The following is a 20,688-nucleotide window of genomic DNA, read 5'->3' on the forward strand; positions in this document are numbered from 1 at the left end:
CCATTTATGCCAAACTTAATTTTATTTATTTTACAAACAAAAATATACATTTATTCTATACTTTCTTTTCACCACCCCCCACATGTAACACACTTTGCTCAAGAACCACTTTAAGATGGCCCAAAGCATTATATATACATAAATACATAACAGGAGGAAGGTCAGTCCATGACCTAGTGCAGAAGCTCCTCAGCAGCAGAACATGGAACATTCCAGAAATTCTGGAGTCCTGCCAGCAAAGGACAGGATGGATGTTGACAACCTGCACAGGTGATCCTTCAGCACTGAATTCAGATGGTAAAAAAAGGCAAATTCATAACAGGCTCTTCACATCACCAAGAAGGGCAGGTAATTCCTTTCACTTAGGGTGTTGAAAGTCAACAAATGGGTTGACTTGGGTTGGAAAAGCAGTTGCTCTTTTAGTTCTCAACTGCTTTGTAATCTTCATCTCTCTTGACTCTGTCCAAGGCCCAGGGAAGCTTTGAAGGCTCCCTCACCCTTTCTAACCAGCAGCTCAGGATCAGTGTTGTGAGCAGCACTGGGAGCAGCAGCACAGCAATTCAGGCATCACATCACCCATCCCTTTTACAGCAAGCAGCCCAGCGTGGCTCAGGCCGACTGACAGCAGTGACAGAGGAGCACGGAACACTTCTCTAACGTGACAAGGGCTGACTTGGCCAGATCCTTGTCCAGCCCTTGCAGTCATTGCACGAAATGGAAATGTGAAAGGCTGTGACCTACAAGAAACTACTCACTCCTAGTACACAGATAGATGGAAGTCTTTTTTCCCCAGAAGTAAATAAAAATAAAAAAGGGGGGTGAAGGGTTGGGTGGGTTGGAGCACTATTTGTTTTCAAGGTGCCAGTGCTACTTAGAGGCCTGCAGGGAATAGTACCCAGGCAGACAGAGAAGCTGCATTGCTCATAAACAAAATAAGATAAGCAAAGGCCTACATAGTTTTGGCAACCAATATGAACTGCACGTTCTTACCCATGTTTTCTTTCCCTGTGGTGGGAACATCTGGTAGCAACCACCATTCCCTACCTGCTAATGATCCAAACCAACACCTCTACACTGCACCTTGCTTACTCTTACCTCAGTATTCTTCAGGAACAGAGTAAGTTGGGGCAAGAGATTCACACAGTCCCCAAACACTGCAAGTTCCCTTTTTCTACCATCCCTAGTGGGAAGCTGCTTACACCAGATCTCCACCTATCTGGTGGACTGGGGTAGGAAAGCACCACCAAATCTAGAGGAATACTTCATCCTTGGAAAGCACAGGATATCCCAGAAACCAGACTGATGCAGCCTTCACGTGAACAGTCACTGGATTGGAACACCACGTCTTGAAACTGCATGCCAGACAGCTCAGACAATAGGAGTCCCTCTTCCAGCACGGAAGAGGTTAATAAGAAGTACCAGGAAGTCTTTAAAAGGACCACTCCCCACATGCACATAAGCATTTTCAACATACTGAGCCATAAAACTTACTGAGAGCAGCAGCAGTCTGGGGATCTGAACTGCAATGTAAGGGAAGGACACTGCCAGAGATACACATCCAGCTCCCACTCTTCTCCCACTGCAGCACACCAGCCAACTCAATTCTAGCACACCTAAGGTGTTTGAGTTTCCAGTCACTAAATTCTGACAGCTCAGACTCATCATAGGCTTCTGCTCTGCCTCAAGCACCTGAATGTCTCTGGAGCCTTCATCTGCAGAGTCACCTTCCTCCTTCACAGCACTCTCTGAGCCCCTGCCAAAGCCATGAAGCAGGGTGCAGATGGAAAACACACCTACCTCACAGGTTTTACTCTTGAAACTCATCCCTGATTCAGTGTTCTTACTTAGACTTTCCTTTGAGCTCAAATGCACAGCACTACAGCCTCCAGAGACTGGTTCACAGCTCCTTCAGCTCAGCTAGACAGCAGCACTGCTTGTCCTTCTGTCTCCCTACTGTTCAGTCACTTCACATCCCCGCTGTGAGCTACCAGCCTTCCCCAAATGTTCTCTGGGCACAGAGAACAGTTCATTCCTCTTCATACCTCTTTTCCCCATACACTGAGAACATTCCTTTTAACCACTAGCAATTCCAACTCACAATTTTCAACAGTGTTAGCTGAAACCAAGGGTGAGCCCCAGTGACCAGCTTCACTCATCAGACACTATCACCACCTGTGCTGTTGCATTATGGCAAGGTGCAGGCAGCCATGCCGCTTAGCCCAGGAAGATCATCTTTGGTTTCAACCACCAAAATCTTTCTATATATGTACAATATAGCAGTCAAATCAGCACCCTCATTCCTAAACATCATTGCTCTAAGTGAGAAACAAGTGCTTTCAGTCACTGAAAAGGAAGAGGTGCCAGCCAGGACTATCTTCTGGGTCATATTCACATCAGGAACGTGGAGGATCAGGAAAGTTCAGTGTTTAAAGGTTTATGAACAAAACCACTCTACACTGTTCTCATGTAGCAACAGAAAGCGTTCTTCCCAAAAGGGTTTGGGCTGCCAACTTAGTGCCACAATAGGTGTTGGAAATCCTAAGGACAAGAGGAAAGCCATGGCAGGTAGCCAAGGAGAGGTTTCCAGTGGACATCCGAACAGCTGTGGTATCAGGGAGTTTGGAAGAAAGGAGGAGCACATGTCTGAGGTGCCCTGCCTCAGGCATTGATGGATTTCCAGCGGTCACTGTCTATGCTATTGATGCTGCCCACGTGGTATGGCATAGAGGCCACGTCGTCCAGGTAGGCTGTGGTGTCAATCTGAGTGCTCGAGTAGAACCCAGAATCCATTCCTTCCTTCTTGGCAACAGCGTAAGGGTGGGGTAGGTGCACATCCACATCCTCAGGTTCATCCACCTGGCATTTGTAGGAGAAAAGGATCTTCGGTTCAGACCTGGAGTGATGAAAGATTTAAAATCCATGTGTTACCAATGTCGTATCACAGCTACCTATCCTTAATTGAAACTCATCAGTGTTAAGAAATTGTACATTCATACCTCAAACACTCTTTAAATGAGCTTTTGGTCTAGAAATTTGTGGCAGAGTAACTGCCATAAAGTAATGCTAAATTAAACTTTGGATGAAGTCACTTAAGAGAAATACAAATGGCAGAATCCTGACTCTGCTGTGGGAAAAGAGTTCTCATCTTCAGAAGCTTTGAATTACTGAGGGCAACAGCACGCAAACACTACTGAACTCCACAACAGCCTGGCTACTGATACAAAAATGAGTCAGAACAGAAGTATACTTCAAGCTCTACCTATGCACATCATGAAAACCAAAATACAAACGCTTGTAGATCAGCAGTTTTCATCTTGAACTCCAGACAATGCTCCCTTCTAATTTTAAAGGGATGCAGAGGTATATTTTTATATTTTAAAAGCACTTTATCTTCTTAGTTATTTTAAAGCCTGCTATTTCTCACTAATGACCAACAAATACTAAAGCCTACACTGAACCACTCGTTTCCCACCAAGGTGCATTTCCCGCGAGTGGCCACACGGCGGCGCCCCCGGCCTGAGAATGGACCTTCCCAGGGCTTTTCACTAGTGGTGTTTGGGCCACGGGGGAGTCCTCGGCCGAAGAGTTACTAAACTCCCACATCCTTTCTACCAATCTACCCCAAACCTACTCAGAAGACCGTTTCAACTCCCAGGGCTCGATTCCTCATTAAGCATTTAGCTATCAACTTCAGCAGAAAAGCTTTGTACTACAGACAGTGCTGATGCTGAAGAAGTGATCCTCAGAAATGTGTGAGGAATACAGCCATCAGATCTGCTCTGCATGTAAAGGAGCCCTGCACAGAAGTGAGCAGCAACGGGTCACAGAAATTCTTCAACGGCAGAAATTAAGACTGGCTCTCTAACTGGCATTCTAGTTGCTGTCTTTATTGTACAGACTGAGAGAACCTGAGTGCAAAACACTTAAAAGACAATTTATATACATACATCTAAACTCATCTTCCTGGCTACTCACCCAAAGAAACCTTTCAGGAATGCCACATAGATGAGAGGTGCAAAGAAGCTGAAGTAAAGGAACGTGGTAGCATCAACACAGCTGTCAACAACAAAAGGGAACATGAAGGGATTTAGTATTCAAGAACAATACAGCTAAGGTAACACCACTTACATCCTCCCAAATGATCCAATTTTCCTCCAAAGTGTCCAAAGATTAAGAAACATCATGCTAAACAAATTTAAACTGATGCAAAGCAATAGCCATTGTCATCAACATATGTCACTGCTTCTAGACACTCAGGGGAACCATGCCAAAACCCAAGGTCTGACCAAGAGCAGTCTCAGTACTCCCAATTTTGACTCTCAAATGTGACACTGATCCCTGCAGAACAAGACTCCAGGTATAAGGGTGTCTCCATATTTCTAACAAATAGACAATCTCCTCTCTTATTACCTACTAATGGCCAGACATTGGTGGATTCACACTATTACTCTCACTCAGCACCTCAAAACAACTGCAGTACACACAGCTCCACAACCTCTCCACTGGGGAGTTTTCTGATTACTTAGGACTCTTTTGGCACAAACCAGAACCAACAGGTTTATTCCTTCTTAGGAACACAGCATAGGTTTGTTTTCTTGGGAGAGGCAGTGTTAAAGGACACTCAAAGAGAACACAAGATCCAGGCTGCAGACCACCTCCCCCAGTGTACCTACCACAATCCTTCTATGATATCCACACAGAGGAGGGCACTGCCCAGGCCCTGCACCAGGTTCAGCAGTGCCAGAATGCCAGCATAAATATAAAAACTCTTCCTGGCTGTGGGAAAGACATGGACACATGTGAAGCTCAACCTCAAACACCCATGGAAATCTGTTTGATGGAGATGCCAAATGCAACAGAAGCTTCTCACCACCTTGTCTCTAAGAACTGCTGAAGAATTAAGACTGCATTTTCCTGTCCCATGCTGGCAGAATTGATGGTGGTAAAATGGACTAAACCATACCCTCCTGCATGTGTATATGCATACTCAAGATGGGTTTGGAAGGCAAGGTTACAGCAACACATGCAAAGATTTGATTTGCAGGTGTCTGGAACCATTGTCAGTCACATAAATGAACACAAGAAAAACTAAACAAAAACAACCCAGCTGAACTAGAATCTGTGCCCTTCCAATGTACAGCACTAATAATACTGCTCAGGAGACCCCGAAAGGAGTAGCAGGGTGTGCTGGAGACCAGGCATATCAGGCCCAGGACCTGTGCCTGTGACATGTGACATACATAACCCCTCCCTCAGGATACCCACAGAGGGATGTCAACACTAGTTAGAGAAAGAGCTCAGTACAAACACCTTAATAACAGCTTCTCTCTATTCAAGAGCTGCAGATATTCTGCAACAACAGCAAAACCAAACAAACAGAATCATCTTGATAAAGTAAAAGCCCAGACAAAAATTATTGAGTATCTCCCACTTAGCCTTCCCTTCTCAGGGAATGACTAGCACACACACTTTACCATCATGTGTGCATTTCAAAGGAAGCTGTTATTAAGAAGCCATTTCTTAAGGCTCTCAGAAGATTATATATTTACATTATATCTGTATCATTAACTGAGCAGTAGGTCTTGTTTTCTTAATGCAATTATTTAGCTGCTAAAGTAGCAGTATAACTGCTCTTACTCTGCTTTCTAAAAGACACAACATACTATTTTTTCCAGGGATAGGTTATCAGTCCTTTGCCACGTTATCTAAACTCTGAGACATGGAATGCATCTGCAGCACAAACACATAGAGGAACTTTTTACTCCCATCCATGCTTTATCCTGATGCTGTACCCATCTATTCTATGGAAAACACTACAGTTACCTACAGGGCAAAGAAATCCGGTCTTTCAGAGAAGTTTTTGGAAGAATCACCACCAAGGAATAGACCTGTTGAGACAAAGAACTAACAGTTCCATGGCTGCTTGGCAACTCAACTCAACAATCGTTGCAGGGATGGTGTGTGGCATTATGCACTCCCTACGTGTCTCAGGGCAGAGGCACAATCCCTTAACATTAAACACAGAACAGATGTGAAGGCCCCACAACTCACCCCCATCAGCATGAAACAGCTGAGAAACACAGGAGGGAAGAATATCTGAGCTCAGGAATACAGCTGGCCCAGCTTACACCACTCCCATTGCACCTTTATTCCTCAGCTCCCCCCCCCCCCCCACATGAGACAAATGCTGTGCTGCAGGAGGGGGATTAGGGCATTACTGTACTCAAATCATCCTCCTTGCTCCATTTAGAAAATACAAAGAAGCTATCAGAGTGTGTAACACATTCCCAGTACTTACCAGGAAGAAGAAACAGGAGCTGGCAAGCCAAAAGTGTCTCCCACCATGACCATAGATATTGAAGTCTTCTGCTGAGAGGTGGGCATCAGGGTATAGGATTTCCAGAGTGCCCTAGGAGAGAAGTGGCACCAACATGATTCTATTACAAGCTGTATCCCCACTGAAATGCATATTTGGACAAGGGACACTATGCTTAAAGAAGTTCAGAAAACAGCTGGCCTGCTCCCCACCCCCAACCTAACCAATCCCTGCTTAGACCAAGTTATACTCACAAACAAGAAGAGGAAACTAAAGACAAGAAGTGAGGAGAAAAAGAGTGGCAGGAATCTGCATCTGAAGGAAACTGGCACCAGCAACATTACAGAAGAGAGACTGAGGTGGACAGAGGATGCAAGCAGTTGTATATCTAAAATAGCTAAGAGCTCCATTTCAATCTTTAAAGTAGATCTTTCTGCTGAAACACCCAGAATATATTCAATTTGGGAAAGGACACTGTCTTGTTTAGGAGCTACCCATACAGATAGTGGAGAGCAAAGTTCTTGTAGGCACTACTGAACCCAGATATAGCTCTAGCACTTGATATTTTATGAGGCTCCTCCAGCTTCATCATGTGGTAATGACCAGCTCACTGTCTCTGCAGCCAAGAGCCTGGTCCCAGAACAAAGCTCTGTGTGTTACTCTGGCACTGCCCTGAGTACAGAGACACAGGCTGACCACTGACATGCCGAGGAGGAGAATAAACCCAGACACAGATTGCATTGTTCAGGGACATGAAGACATGCCTAATAAACTGAGCCAGCAAGGCAGCTGCTAATCTGAAGAGAAGCAAGAGCTCTCAGCTCTCAAAGATTGAGCTCTGCACTGCCCTTACTTGGCAAGCACATGGTTTTCATGGCCCTTGAGGGAAGATCCAGAACTTGTGGCTCAGGTGTGGAAAAACCTCACTCTTGTTCCCAGATTCACTAAACAATGCAATCTATCCAAACCTGATTTCTTCACCTTATCTGAGCTATTTATGCAGTAGACAAGCAGATACTATCTGCTTATACACTGCCACAAACATTCAGTCTTCCTCCAAAACCTCATCTAAAGAGCAAAGCTGCCACTTTCAGATAGGATTCTCACACTTAACTGTTTAACATCAAGCAAAGTTCCTTCTTTTGCAAATTCTTCTGCTTCAGTGTACTCACCTGGGTGACAGAATATGCCAGAGACAGCACAGTGGTGATTGCCAGCACACGTTTCACACTTGACTTGCTCTCCAGGTGACCTGTAATTATGGGATATGGAAGTGACTCAGGATGTAATCCCAGCACTGTTAAAAACGGCTCTTTTCAGAACCAATAAAGGAAAACACTTATTTCCACAAGCCTTCAAGGGAAGGTTAAAGCTGACTTAAACCCTGTTTGGAGAGTTGAGCCTTTCACAGGCAAAAATCCTATTTACAAAACCAACAGATTTTAACTTGCTTTCCTCCTGTCCACACTAAGAGAAAACAACTAAGTCCTTCTGCCAGGGTTACAGGGGAAAAAAAAAAAAAAAAGTAATTACTCCAGCATCAAGTACACTGAGATGTTATAAAGCTGCTTCTCAGGGAGAAGAATTGATGGGAGGCTGGGGTAGAGAAATCTGTACTGGAATATACTGAAGTAGGCAATTTCCAGAAGCTCATTCCAATCTAAATTATTCTATGAGCCTTCAAAAGATAAAAAATACACTGCTCGTGTCCCACTGACACGTGCAACAGTGACACCCACCCTCTCCTGTACCTCTGACCCACAGGGAGAGGCATTTTCACTTGCATAACTGAAAGAAGTAGAATTACAGTTGAAGGTACAGATGAAGTATTTGAATGCAACCAGGATGGATCAAACTAATTAAGGATGGGATGAAGGGGACCATCTTAAATAAAATGGGCTTGAAGCAAACATCAGACTGTTGATCTTGGCATAAAAATATTACTTAAGCTGTACACTCCACTGTATGAGTGCAGGACTAACCAAGCACATATAAACCCTTAAGTCACACTCGCCATAGATCTGTAAGAATAATGAGGCCTTCATCCACTTCTAATGAAAACTCCACGATTTGCCCTTTGTATTTATTCTATAGCCTCTTCACTTTATAGAATCAGCATCACCATAAACTTACAAATGCAATCTCTGTGGAAGCAAAGGCAACAGGAAACATTCAAAGCACTGCTGACACATACCAAAGGCAAGGCCTAGAATCACCACACTCAGTTCAATTGCCAGAAGGAAGAACCTTGTGATCTCCCACAGGATCTGAGGGATAACAGAGACCAGATAAACATGATTAGATGGAGCCAGGAACCAGTTTGAAGTTAATAAGGCAAAATTCCAAGGGATGGCAGCTTCTGGTCATTTCCACAAACCCTTCTCATGCTTTGTAGGGATACTGATCACATGCTTGTTCCAAGCCCTGTTTGTGCCTGTGGAACAGAACAGTTGTGTGGGAACAAGCAAATAGCAGCTCTAAAGAGAGGAAGCGGACATGGATTGCCACTATTGAGGATTTGTCACTAATTTCAGATATGCTCTTGCTGCTCCCAAAGAGCACAAGCCCATGATGACTTCAAATATTGAACAAAGCCAGTTCTTAAAGCAGTAGACATGCCTGAACAAATTGTATTCTGCCCTCTTCCAAAGGTACTGGTCCTTAAATCTAAAGCATAATCAAGTAAAAAGCACTCTCCGTTCCAGCCTGTCATTTGCAATCTCATGTTTTATTTGATGAAACAAGACCAATAAGAAGCAGGTGAGGCAATTTTTCACAGAGTCATGCAATAAATCAATGCCAAACCTAGAACAAGCACCCAGATTCTGGCTTAATAACCCTTTATCTCTGAACACTGAATGGTGCTCTCTTGAAGATATGTAATATTTTAAGAGGCATTGGATAAGACCCTTCTAATCCCAGCAAATACACAGTGTGTGTGTGCACATATATGTAAGAGAACACAAAAGAAACGTAATAGAATAGAACACGTTTACAGAAAAAACTGTCAGAGTATCTGTCTTGCTACATAATTTCCAACACCAGAGCTGAAGAAAAACACCTTTACACCTCTTCATTATTCAAGTCCTGGACCTACATCTGCTGGACAGAGGTGAATGAAAAATGCTACAAACATCCATTTGCAACAGCAGCTCAGCACGATGCTTTGACAGTAACATTAAAGGGAAAAGCAAGGAAACCACACTGATCCCAGAGAATAAATCCTGAAGACCTGTACTCTGTAGGTGACTCCTCTTTCTCTAACAGCTCAAGGACTGCAGAGCTTTTTGTTTTAAGCAGTATTTTGCGACAAGTCAAATTACTGCAAAGGAACAGCACATACTAAGATATTTCCTGTTTGCTAATGGTTCACCCTGTGCTCAGAGTGCTCACAAGGATGTTCAGGTGTCAGTCTCAAAAGGAAAGTTGGTTTTATTTGCATTCAATACAAAAACTTCAACATTTTCAAAGAGCCACTAGAATACTGCAAGAGTAACAAAGGCCAGGTCTTGCCTATCCATTAAAGGTATCTGAATGCTTATCTGTTGCAAAAGAGAATAATTTCATCCCTGTAACAGGAAACCTTTGCTGCTACTATTTGTGTGTCTATTTTAGGAAATCCATTGTTTTACCATCCCGGATGTTGTGATGATTTAGATCCAGCTATCAAAACAGGATTCCATAGTACACATAGCTAAGAGTACTGCAAAAAAGCACATTCTTCTTGTACACACATAAGAGGGAAGTCAGAGCAGATTGCTGTAATAAGAAGTACACAAAGCACAGCCTCTAATGTCAGTGTTGCACCTACCTTGTCAGCAACCATGGCAGCATCAGAGGCACTCACAGTCATCGAGACAACAGCTCGGGCAATGCCAACTAAAGCCACCACAAATACCTGCAAAAAAAGAGCAAAAGTAAGCTTGTGTCAAAAGGCACATATGCAGCAGCGATCAGAAGCCCTTTTGGAACACCATTTTCAAGTCAGCTTTCAAGCCTGATAATGTGTACTAAGAATTTCCTGTGGCAGACTAGAGTTAATTTCCTGAAAAAGATTCCTCAGACCCGTTAGATAGGAACAGTGCCTTAGAATTTAGGAAGGAACAATTGTCTCAGCCGTCAGATTAAGCTCTGAAGAGTTCTTCACACAGTCTTTACAACAGTATCTTTAGTCTTCCCTTCATTCCACTGGGGCAGGAGAGGAGAAAAACAAACAGACAGAAAACATATCCCTCTGAATTACACAACCAAATGGTTGGTATGTCTGACTAAACCAATCACATCAGATAACAGAAACCACTCAATACCAACTACCACACTACACAATTATGACAAAACTAAACCTGCAGTTCTCTCACTCCGTACTAACAATGCTCAGAAATGCAGAGGAAAAGTCACCTGCAGCCACCAGCTTCAAAACATCTTACCCTGCTGCACAGTGCAACACAGAGATCACCAACTCACTTCATGTACATCAAAGCATGACAGCTCAATGAGGCTCAGCTACCCTGTGCTCTTATAGCCATCCCATGCAATTAAGAGCTCAGTTGGATGTATCTACACTCCACTGTGCAGACTTACACTCTAAGAAAGTGGATTTTTCCAGATAAAATTCTCTAAATGTCAGGCTGATCCTAATGATGAAGGTAGGAGACAGCTAAACCTATCAGAGAACCAAGAGTCCAAGCTGATTCTAAGGTGGTTGCAGAATGGAAACGACCAATAAGTGACCCACAGATGAGTTTCTCTTTCTTAGAGGAAGAAGGGACAGCAACAGCAAGAGAATACAACACTCCTGGGGGGAAAACTCCATGACAAAACACTGACAGAAAATAAGGGTCCCTGCATATAATGGTGTTCTAGAGTTGCAACAACTCACTGCAGAGAAATACACATATCTTTGTTACCTCTCTAAGCAAGCAGAGACTCTTCCCAATCTGTTAACTCCACATTAACCACCAACTCCAGAGAAAGCATTCCTCTAGAACACAACAAACAGCCAATTTAAAGGAAGACCTCACAGAACACACTTCCATCCTCATTTCCCAATAACATAGTATGAAACTGAGTTAAAGCATTTTCCTCTAAGACTGTGTGCTGGATTTGACTGGGATAGAGGAAATTTCCTTCACAGTAGCTGGTGTGGGGCTGTGTTTAGGATTTTTGTGCTGAAAACTGTGTTGATAACACAAATATTTTCATTACTGCTGCACTGCACTTACACAGAATGCAAGACATTTTTTGCCTCTCATGCCACTCCAGCAGCGAGTTGGCTGGAGGTGCCCAAGTTAAGAGGGGACAGCTGGAACAGCTGACTCCAGCTGGCCCAAGGAATATCCCATATGGCATCATGCTCATCACATAAAGACAGGAAGAAGGAGGAAGGAAAAGACTTTCAGAGTAACGGTGTTTGTCTTCCCAATAACATGTGAGGAGGAGCCCTGCTTTCCTGGAAACAGCTGAACACCTGCCTGCCCATGGAAAGTGGTAAGTGAATGCCTTGCTTTGCTTTCTCTGTGTGCACAGCTTTTGCTGTGGCTTACTAAACTGTCTTTATCTCAACCCACAAGTTCTCACTTTTACTCTTCTGATTCTCTCCCGTTTCAGTGAGGGGGAGTGAGAGAGCAGCTGTGTGGGGCTGTTGCCATCCAGAGCATAAAGTCAATTCACTTCCCTCCCTTTGGTTTATCAAGAGTTTTGTTTTTCAAAGCCTCTGGCACAAACCTCTACTGACCACGTGCACTACTGGAAACACATAGAAAGGTTTAAATCCAGACTGGAAATAGTCAGTAATATTTCTAAATGGTTGAAACATTTGTATGTATACCTGGTTATCCAAAACCATGCAGAAGCCCAGAAGCCCAACTCTTGGCCTGAAAGAGCTAACAAAACTTCCCAAGAAAGATTCAGGTGAGGCTACTAGGTCAGATTTGGTTTTGAGCTTCTTGGGTTTTGCCATGCCAGTACCTGAACACAGATCAGAGAAAGAGACATCCATCTAACCCAATCCAAATATACATTCACTTCTACAACCTGTACTAATCTCACTGAGGAAGAGCAATCATATTATGTTATATTCTAAGGCAAGCCAGGATATCAAAAAGCTTCTGAATGGTATTTATAACAAATTCAGGTAGGTCCTGAGCGGCATTTATGAAGTCCTCTAAGCAGTATCACAGAGCACCACAGGACTAGTGAGAGGAGCACAGCAAGACCTTTGATGTTTGTGAACTGTAACTGTACTGAATATTCTGTTTCCACCTTAAGAACTATAAAGAACATCAAGTAAGGACCACTTTGACATGATGTGAAAGAAACTAACAGGATTGGGTTTCTAATTCCCAGACTAACCAGAACTCTGTCACATAACCACTTTCTCTAGCAGATGACCAAGCTTTTCAACAGTTTGACACAAATTATTCTCCTTTCACTACCTCAATGAAAAGCTGGGCTTGTGTCCCATGCTACTTACTGCAAAGAGCAAAGAAAACATAAGATACTACATTCCAAGACAGCAAAGCAAGAAAAGAAGAAAAATGGAAAAGGAAAAAGTAAAATCATCACAGGAGAAAATCCAGCAGATCTGGCCCCAGAACCTATTAAAAGCTGAATTCCAACAGTGAAAAAAGTCTACTTCTTGCAGTATACCTTCAACAGAAAGCAGCTTTTATCCCTGCAAGAGCTGGCCTAGGCTCTCCCCACTAGTTCTGTGATATTGTTCATGAGTGATAACAAAAATAACACTCATTAGTCCAAAGGCACAGAGTGGTACTCACTAGTATGTAGAATGTAGTGAAGATTGGGCTGGAAGTGACCCGGATTTTGGCCCTGGCAGAGGGCAGCTTCCAGAGAAGAAACATAAAGAAAAGCACATTGGGAACCAGGAGCAGAAGATCCCAGTAGCGGACTCTGCAAAAAGCAAATAAAACAGGTTTTATCCCAGTTCTTCAGCCTCTAGAAAGGAAGGCACCAGCCCCAACCCCTTCTCAATCAAACTGAGAAACAAACAAAGCTCTTTCCTTTGATCCAGGGTCAAGACTGTGGTCCCATTTCCTCCAGCTCACCTGGACTTCCCAATGTCTTCATAGAGCAACAACAGGCACTTGTGTGGCACTGTGATGTTCGTGTCGTTGATCACGTGCGTTGTCATTGGGGAGAGAGTTGTCACATTATCCAATGCCGTCACCAGGGCAGTCGAATGTGTGATGTTGTCAGACATGGAGAATGTCATCACAGACATCATGGACTGGAACATCCTGTCCTCCTTCAAGTCCAGATAAAACAGAGCAAGACAGCCACAGCAGAGGAAAAAAAGCAATATTAAATCAGTTGTGAGTCACAGCTGAAAAAACACATCCTTGACATTAAGCCCCTGCACAACTGCTTCCTGCTTGGTACAGCCAATTATCATCACGTCAAACACTGTATTACACAATGAAATGCCACCTGCCCAAAGTCTGCACACAGCCATTAGGGTGGTCAGTACAAAACCACACTGATATCAGAGTAACAAGCACCTTCAAATGGTGCTATGTGGGATTAAATTTTGTCATTCTTTGAGCTTCGGCAGATTCCTAGAAGAAATCAAGGCCCAACAGCAATAAGTGGCATCATCAGACAGAGACAAAAACCCTACTTTACCAGGGCATTCATTCTTGGTCCCAAGATCAAGAAGTGACAGTCAATCATTTGATTTCTGCAAAGAAAAGATGAAGGTTCCCTCTGAAAATCCAGTTGCTCTTACAAACTCTGAAGTCTGAGAGCAGGGAAAGCCTCACATACACTCACCTAAAGGGACTGTACAGTCTTTACCTTTCAAACCCAACACTGGCAAAAACCAACATACAGCGTTCTTTTTCTAACCCTCTGCAAGACACCAGAATGATTCTACTTTTGAGCAACTCTCTTCCCACCCTAAAGGAGAACCCTGACTGTTAAGGTACTTGAGTAGCTACAAGCTAAATACAAACACAGGGTCTAATCACCCCTCCTGACAATCCCCAAAAGAGAGATCATAAACAACCCACAGATGCAAAAATTATAAATCTTTGACAGCCGACATCTTAAAGATGCACATTGCCAGGGACAGCACTCTGCGTGTTCTAGCTAATCTGGGGTTTATTTTTTTTTTAATCTCCTTGTTTGACTCCAGGCCTGACTTGCGTGGTGAAAACTGACAGCCCCCATGACAGGGCTCAGAAGGTATTTTCCCTTAGAGGTTCTGAGTGAGTCACAAGTTGGAAAGCATCAGCACAGCCCTGTGTCATCTGACGAGCTTTTAGAGTTCAGTAGCAGCTTCTTCACAAATTGCTTGAGACTGTCAGTCACAGGCTATTCTTTCTCTTCAAAGGCTGAGACTCTCCCTAGGTTCTCTAAGGGGCAAGGGAATCATCCCATCCTCAGCCAACAAACCTTCCCTTCGATTCACCCCTGCTGACAGATACTCCTTGAGCTGGGATTTTCTTTTGTGACTGCCAGAGAGGCACCACAGTAAATAAACACACAGACCTGGAAGAAGCAGCTTTGCTCAAAGCTGGCAAAGCCTGGACCAAAAAAATCTACTTCTAAATAGAGGTCCCAGCAAACGACCTTCACATTCCAAACTTATCTCTTGAAGCGTCTTCTCTTCCCTCCAGCTACTCACTTCTCTGAAGAGAAGAATTTTCTCGTAACAATTTTGCTCTGTTCTCTTCCTCTGTAACACCACTACATGCCAGTAGAGGTGAGGCCAAGAACGGTCACATTTGCCAACAAAGAAAAATTGCTGCTTGATTTTTTAAGAAGCTGGGAGCTTTACTTTTTAAAAAGTAGAGAAGAACCTCACAGACCACAGGCAGAATAACATTATCAACTGTGGACCATCACAACCTCCTAGTAGCTCTTCTGGGACAAAGAATTCCATCTGCCTGTCACACTGAAAAGAGCTCAAATATAAAGCTGTGCGAGATTTACATTAGCAAAACAACTTCTTATGAAAAGAGCAAGTAGGCTCCATTATTTTTTGCCAGAAGCCACCACTATCACACAACAGCAGCTGCTGATAAGGAGAGGAGTGTGCAGAACTCCAGTCACGAGGTTTCAAAGGGCAAAGCAGAATCAAGCTCACCTCTCAGCCAGGCTGCTCATTACAGCCTGGTCCTTGTATTCTTCCTCCCCACATGAAGTGTACACAAAGCATTGCTACAGAACATCCAATGTGATAAGAAAGGGCAGCCAAGGCCACCAGACAGACAGCACTGTGGTCATGCTTTTCTAACAGCCTACAGCAAAGATGTGGAGAACTGGCCCACTCTTGTCCAAAGCAACACCAAAAATCCCCAGAGCAACAGGACCAGAACCAGGGGTTGTCATCCACAGCAACACTGCTCCTTTCAGCAACTGTCCTTGCCCTGTCTAGGCCTAAGTAAGTCCAGTCAGCTGAGCATATCCAAGAGCTCACTCACCACACCCTGCCTCCATGGGACTGCCTGCTTCAGCCAGCCCAGCCCATGGGGGTAAAATCACCCCAAAGCCGCATGGAAAGAAACCAGTGCTGCAGTCGTGGTGCCCTCTTTTCATCCAGCAGGCAGCTCTATACACCAGAACACAAAATAACATTTTTTTCTACACTCCAGATGAAGTCAGGCTGACTTGGTGAAGGCAAATTTCTCAGTCCAAGCCCTGGATAAGATGCATTCAGACTAAGAACACGGGCATGGCTCCTGGGCTGCAGTGACAGAGCATTGGGAAGGGCTCTGCTGCACCTTCAGGAAAATGTTAACTCACCAATGCAATGGTCCTTGAATCATGGCACTGTAACAGTAACAGTGAAATTCAGACTTCACATCACTGGCAATTGTTTGTTCTTTCCAAGCCCACCTACAGAAAGGTGAATTACAAACTGCACAAGTTGCACCTGTTATTAAAAAATCAAAACTTTTCTGACTTTCTGCAAAAAGCATCAGAAAGTCTCTTAAGTACCGATCATGATAGGATTAAGACTGCTTCTTACAACACCCTATTTGTGCAATAAAAACTGCACTGACCACATCCTTGCTCAAATAATGTAATTGTTACTTCAGTAACTTAAATGCTTAAAAAATACCCCAGAACACTAAAACTAAGAAAACTTAAAAAAAAAAAAAAAAAAACCAAAATAAAAGGAAAAAAAACCCTTTTTCTTCTTTTGTTTTCTTCCTTTTTAAGAAGTCTTTTCAACCCTCTCTTTTGGTGACAACAGTTGCATTTTTCGTTTCACTCTTAGAATTTAAGACAGGGATTTTCCCTCAGTGATTGAGGCGCTCCCTTCCAGTTTCACATCTCGTTCTGAACTAAGCTTAAAAAGAAAGGAACTGCAAAGAGAGAAAAAAAAAAAAAAAGAAAAATACTGAAAGCAGAAGTATCAACAATAAGCCCAAACCCTCAGAGACAGAGCACTGTGGCCCAGAGGCGGATTTCAGAAATGCAAATCCCGGGGTTTTTCTGTTTTGGTTTGATTCCCGCGGCAGGCACGGAAAGCGCGCTCCGCGGGCTCGGGGCTGGCGGGGCCGCGCCGCCCGTCCCACGGGCTGCCGGGGCAGCTCAGCGGGAGAGCGGCTGCCGCTCCACCCCTCCGCGGGCCGGCGGCGCCTCTGCCCGCCGGGCTGACCGGGAGGCCCGCGGCCCCCGCGGCCCCGCAGCGTCCCTCCCTGCGCACCGCTCCCCTCCCGCGGCCCCGCTCCGCTCGCACCGCCGGGCCCCGCTCGTACCCAGCCCCGCTCCCGCCGCCGCCGCTCAGTCCCGGGGTCCCGGCCCCGCCATCCCGGCCCCGGCCCTGCCGCTCCCCTCAGCCGGGGAGCGTCGCTGAAGAGAGGCCGGAGCGCACCGCAAGCGGAGACGCGGCCGCCGCAGCCGGGGCTTAGCGGCCGACCCCAGGGGCGCTATTGAGAGACGGTCCCCGGGAGGTGCCCGGCTGGACCAATCAGAGAGCGAGTTCTGGCAAAGGTCCCGACAGAAGTGGCGGAGCGAGCCAATCGGAAGGGTCGGGAGGCGGGACTAAGGGGGCGGGTCCGCCGCGCTTTAAAGGCGCCTTGTCCCGCACACACCCGCGGGTCACCAGCCCGGCGTGGAGCGGTGGCGGCGGGCAGGGAGGCGACCCTGGGGCCGGCGGTCTCGGCCCGGCCCGGCCCGGCCCGTGCAGGGCAGGTTCTGTCCTTCCAGCCCGATCCCAGCCCCGGCTCGGTTCGGCTCTGTCCGTCCAGCCCGATCGCAGCCCGGCCCGGCCCGGCCCGGCCCGCACAGCCCAGCATCCCACCCGACGAGGAGCGCTCTGCCGCCCTGCTCCCACCGCCACGCTCCTAAACTCACACTGCTCCGCGGGAATTCCGTACGGCCGCTGGATGCAGGGCAGGGCGGTTAATCATTGAGGGAGATCCGATAATAAGTTCCTGCAGGGGAGGATGATTAACAACCTGTGAGTTCGGCTTTTAAGGAGAGTTCAAAGCTGGCTGAAGAAACTTGAAGTAGCTTGGACAACAGCTGCTAAAGGGAAACGCCATCGATAATTAGCAGGATTTTGAGGTGCAAATGCCAGACAGGCTAAAGAGACGCTCAGTATCGTAAACAAGGAAGTAACTGTGGCAAAACAGCCAAGATTTATTTAGGAAATGAAAGGAAATAACCAGCTAAGCACCGGCACGTTATTCTCAGCAGTAAGAGCTGGCGGACAGGGAAGTTTCAAGGAGGATGTTTCTTATCCGAGTCACTGCAAGGACTGGAGTTCTGAAACTCATTCTGGCATGAGTTTCTACCTGTGGCTGTAGGGTTTGCTTCTGTAGGAATGCAAGGCTTTTGCTACCCTGAAGTTTCTGTTCAGAGCCTACAACTCTTTACAAGAGCCCTACCTTGGTCAAGTTTGCATGTTCTGCTCTAGCAAACACTGTAACCAGAGGGTTCCAGGCCCTCCTCACACACAGATAGATCTTCCTCAGCTTAAATCTGCTTGATCCTCTTCTTAGGTCAAATTTTCCAGCTACTCCTCAGCAAGCCTCATGAAGGGTTTGTACCTGGGGACTTGCCTGCCTCAGCCCTGTTCTTCTGATTTTCCACTGGGTTGGAACAGGTTTTCATGCTGGTGTCATGCCTTTGGAATGACATCTGGAGAAGCCAGTCCTTAGCTTGTCTCATTTCACACTGTCGTTCAGGTTAATGATATGTTGCAATATTTTGACACGTTCCATTTATGGATCCAAGCTGACACCAAGATCTCTGAGTTACAGAAAGGACAATTCTGTTTAGAGAGAGGTGGAGTGTTTCTGCCTAAAAAGTGTCTTGGTAACAGACAAGTAAAATCCATGTCTTCTCACTTGTAGCCTCAGGCACTAACTAGTTGAATGTGTTACCTCCCACATAACTGTGTTAGAAGGAGAGATTTTGCTTTCCAATCCACCTGCTTTTCCCATCTGATTCCATCTGAGGCTAGAGCCCAGTATTTGGGACACCAGATCCAAAAGCTGTTTCATGGTCAGGAGACTGCTGGGTGCCACTGCAAGGACCGTGACACTTTAGCTCCTGCCTTCCTCACCTTGCTTGTGTCAAACAGGAGGTGGGGCATCCACACTTACTGTTCCTCTGAATTACCCAGCCTTGCCTGTCAGCCACCACATGGTGTGGCAAACATAACTCCCCTCTTCCCACCTCCAAAGGACTGCTCCATGTCCTTAACTCTACGCATCCTTCCTTCCATTCCAGCTGAGCACTGCTGCTCTGTGCGTCATCTCCTCCATCCAGTGCTTAAAGACGGCAGGGGTCACTCCTTTGTCCTCGCTGTGCCACCTGGTGCTGCTGGGCTGAAGCAGGACAAGAGGTGATGTTCAGCAGCCTTAAAACAACCCTGGGGGCCCCACAGAAAGCTGGCACCTGTTGCTGTACCTGCTGCAGCCTGCTGTGCTGTGGCAGTCTCACCTGCCTTGCAGGCATCAGAGGTGGAAGATGCAGACATGGTGTCCAGGACAGCATTACAGTCCATGTAATCAACAAATTCCACTCTTCTGAGACATTTTATCTCTCTCAAATACTCTTTCAGCTTTTATTAGATCAGACTACTGAACAGGATATTACTTCTCATCTGAAACTGCTGTGCTGTACAGGTGCTGTACAGGGACAGATGTGCCTGTCTTGTTTCAGAGCTGTTCTACCAGCCTACTGATTTCTAGTGTTGGGCATAAATTTGCACCACAGGATACTACCTGGACTGCACTCCTGTGTTTCTGCCCCTTTTCTTTCAAGGGGAATTCATTCACTAGGGCTATTCCTGTGCTGCAAGAAGCCACGAGTCTGCAAAATCCTAGTAGTATGTTTGGATATTCAAGAGTTTGGTACTCAGGTGAGGTCACCCCAGTGAGCAGCCTGGACCCCATCTGCATCTCACCCTCTCACATACCCAGTCCATGTCTCTAGTGTAGTAGAAGGAGCCCTGTTCCATACATGGCAGCAACCTGATTTTAGGGGTGGTTTCTGCTGCCCAAGCTCAGCTCTTGTCAAAGAGACAGAGCACCCCAGCTCAAGAATAGGACCACTTGTAGGTGGCACCCAAAGTTAGCCGTGAAAACATGGACGTGGTGTGTGTTCTTCCAGGAAGGACAGACAGAAAATCTGTCTGTCTATCCAGCTGTCTGGTGCCTGGAGAGACAGTGGCACCCTGTGGTGACACTGGCTCATCACAGTGTGTCATCTGGGTCTTGTCAGACAGCTCCACCTCAGCCAGGTCTCGGGCTACCTTCCCTTAAGCCATAGAATCATTTGGGTTGGAAGACTGGACATTAGGAAAGAATTCTTCATTGGAATGGTGCTCAAGCATTGAACAGGCTTCCCAATGAGGTGGTGGATTCGCTGTCCCTGGAAGTGTTCCAAAACCATGGAGATGTGATGTTTAGAGACATGTTTTAGTGGTGGACTTGGCAGGGCTGGATTAACAGCTGGACTCCATGACCTTGAGGATCTTTTCCAACCTTCATGGTTCTGTGATTTTGTGACCTCTAAGATCATCAAGCCCATGGTGGTCTCTGGAAACCTACAAGTGGGGGCATCCTGGGGGTGTCTCTGTGTTTGTTTCGCTCCAAGCACCAGCCAGATCCCTGTCATGTGTCACAGAGAAGAGGCTGAGCCACTCTCCTATTTATATCATGATGCTCCTGCTTTGCTATATTAGTACCAGCCTGAATCATCCAGCTGGGCTCCTGGAAGATCCATTTCAGATTGTCAGCTGCCTCTTCAGTCACTTTTGCTTCTGGTGTCTCCTGTTTCAGGGTCATTGTCTCACACCCGAGTCCAGCCAAGAGCAGAAATAGCTTGATACTAAACAGTGGTCAGAGACCCTTCAGAGAATGCAGATCTCCAAAATCCAAACCACCTGC

At 45.6% G+C, this 20,688-nt stretch overlaps 1 protein-coding gene across 5 annotated transcripts; it reads right to left on the minus strand.

Annotated features, from left to right (window-relative positions):
• Positions 1 to 3: 3 nt before the first annotated feature.
• TPRA1 (transmembrane protein adipocyte associated 1) lies at positions 4 to 19,861 on the minus strand. 5 transcript variants are annotated; one of them, XM_085590503.1, is made up of 12 exons: positions 17,044 to 17,205; positions 16,469 to 16,647; positions 13,381 to 13,579; positions 13,093 to 13,225; positions 10,128 to 10,214; positions 8,511 to 8,583; positions 7,489 to 7,568; positions 6,299 to 6,409; positions 5,828 to 5,888; positions 4,674 to 4,776; positions 3,976 to 4,056; positions 4 to 2,893 (listed from the first exon to the last, which is right to left on the minus strand). In XM_085590503.1, exons 3-12 carry the CDS (start codon positions 13,569 to 13,571, stop codon positions 2,659 to 2,661), a joined length of 1,155 nt encoding a protein of 384 aa, XP_085446629.1. In that variant the 5' UTR covers positions 13,572 to 13,579; positions 16,469 to 16,647; positions 17,044 to 17,205; the 3' UTR covers positions 4 to 2,658. The 5 variants fall into 5 exon arrangements, with proteins under 5 accessions (XP_085446629.1, XP_085446628.1, XP_021387751.1 ...); XM_085590502.1 differs by lacking the exon at positions 16,469 to 16,647 and adding an exon at positions 16,082 to 16,174 and having other exon boundaries at positions 13,381 to 13,580; positions 17,044 to 17,204; XM_021532076.3 differs by lacking the exons at positions 16,469 to 16,647; positions 17,044 to 17,205 and adding an exon at positions 17,642 to 19,861 and having other exon boundaries at positions 13,381 to 13,580.
• Positions 19,862 to 20,688: the final 827 nt, after the last annotated feature.

Source organism: Lonchura striata, chromosome 12, assembly GCF_050655825.1.
Source record: "Lonchura striata isolate lonStrDom1 chromosome 12, ASM5065582v1, whole genome shotgun sequence".
Taxonomy (NCBI): Eukaryota; Metazoa; Chordata; class Aves; order Passeriformes; family Estrildidae; genus Lonchura; species Lonchura striata.

Excerpts from the sequence above, each read along its gene's own strand:
- TPRA1 (XM_021532076.3), bottom strand. The coding sequence starts at position 13,571 with ATGTTCCAGTCCATGATGTCTGTGATGACATTCTCCATGTCTGACAAC. Across the intron at positions 5,889-6,298 it reads GCTCCTGTTTCTTCTTCCTG|GTCTATTCCTTGGTGGTGAT; the intron begins GTAAGTACTGGG and ends TTGTCTCAACAG. Across the intron at positions 4,057-4,673 it reads GATATCATAGAAGGATTGTG|CTGTGTTGATGCTACCACGT; the intron begins GTAGGTACACTG and ends TGTTGTTGACAG.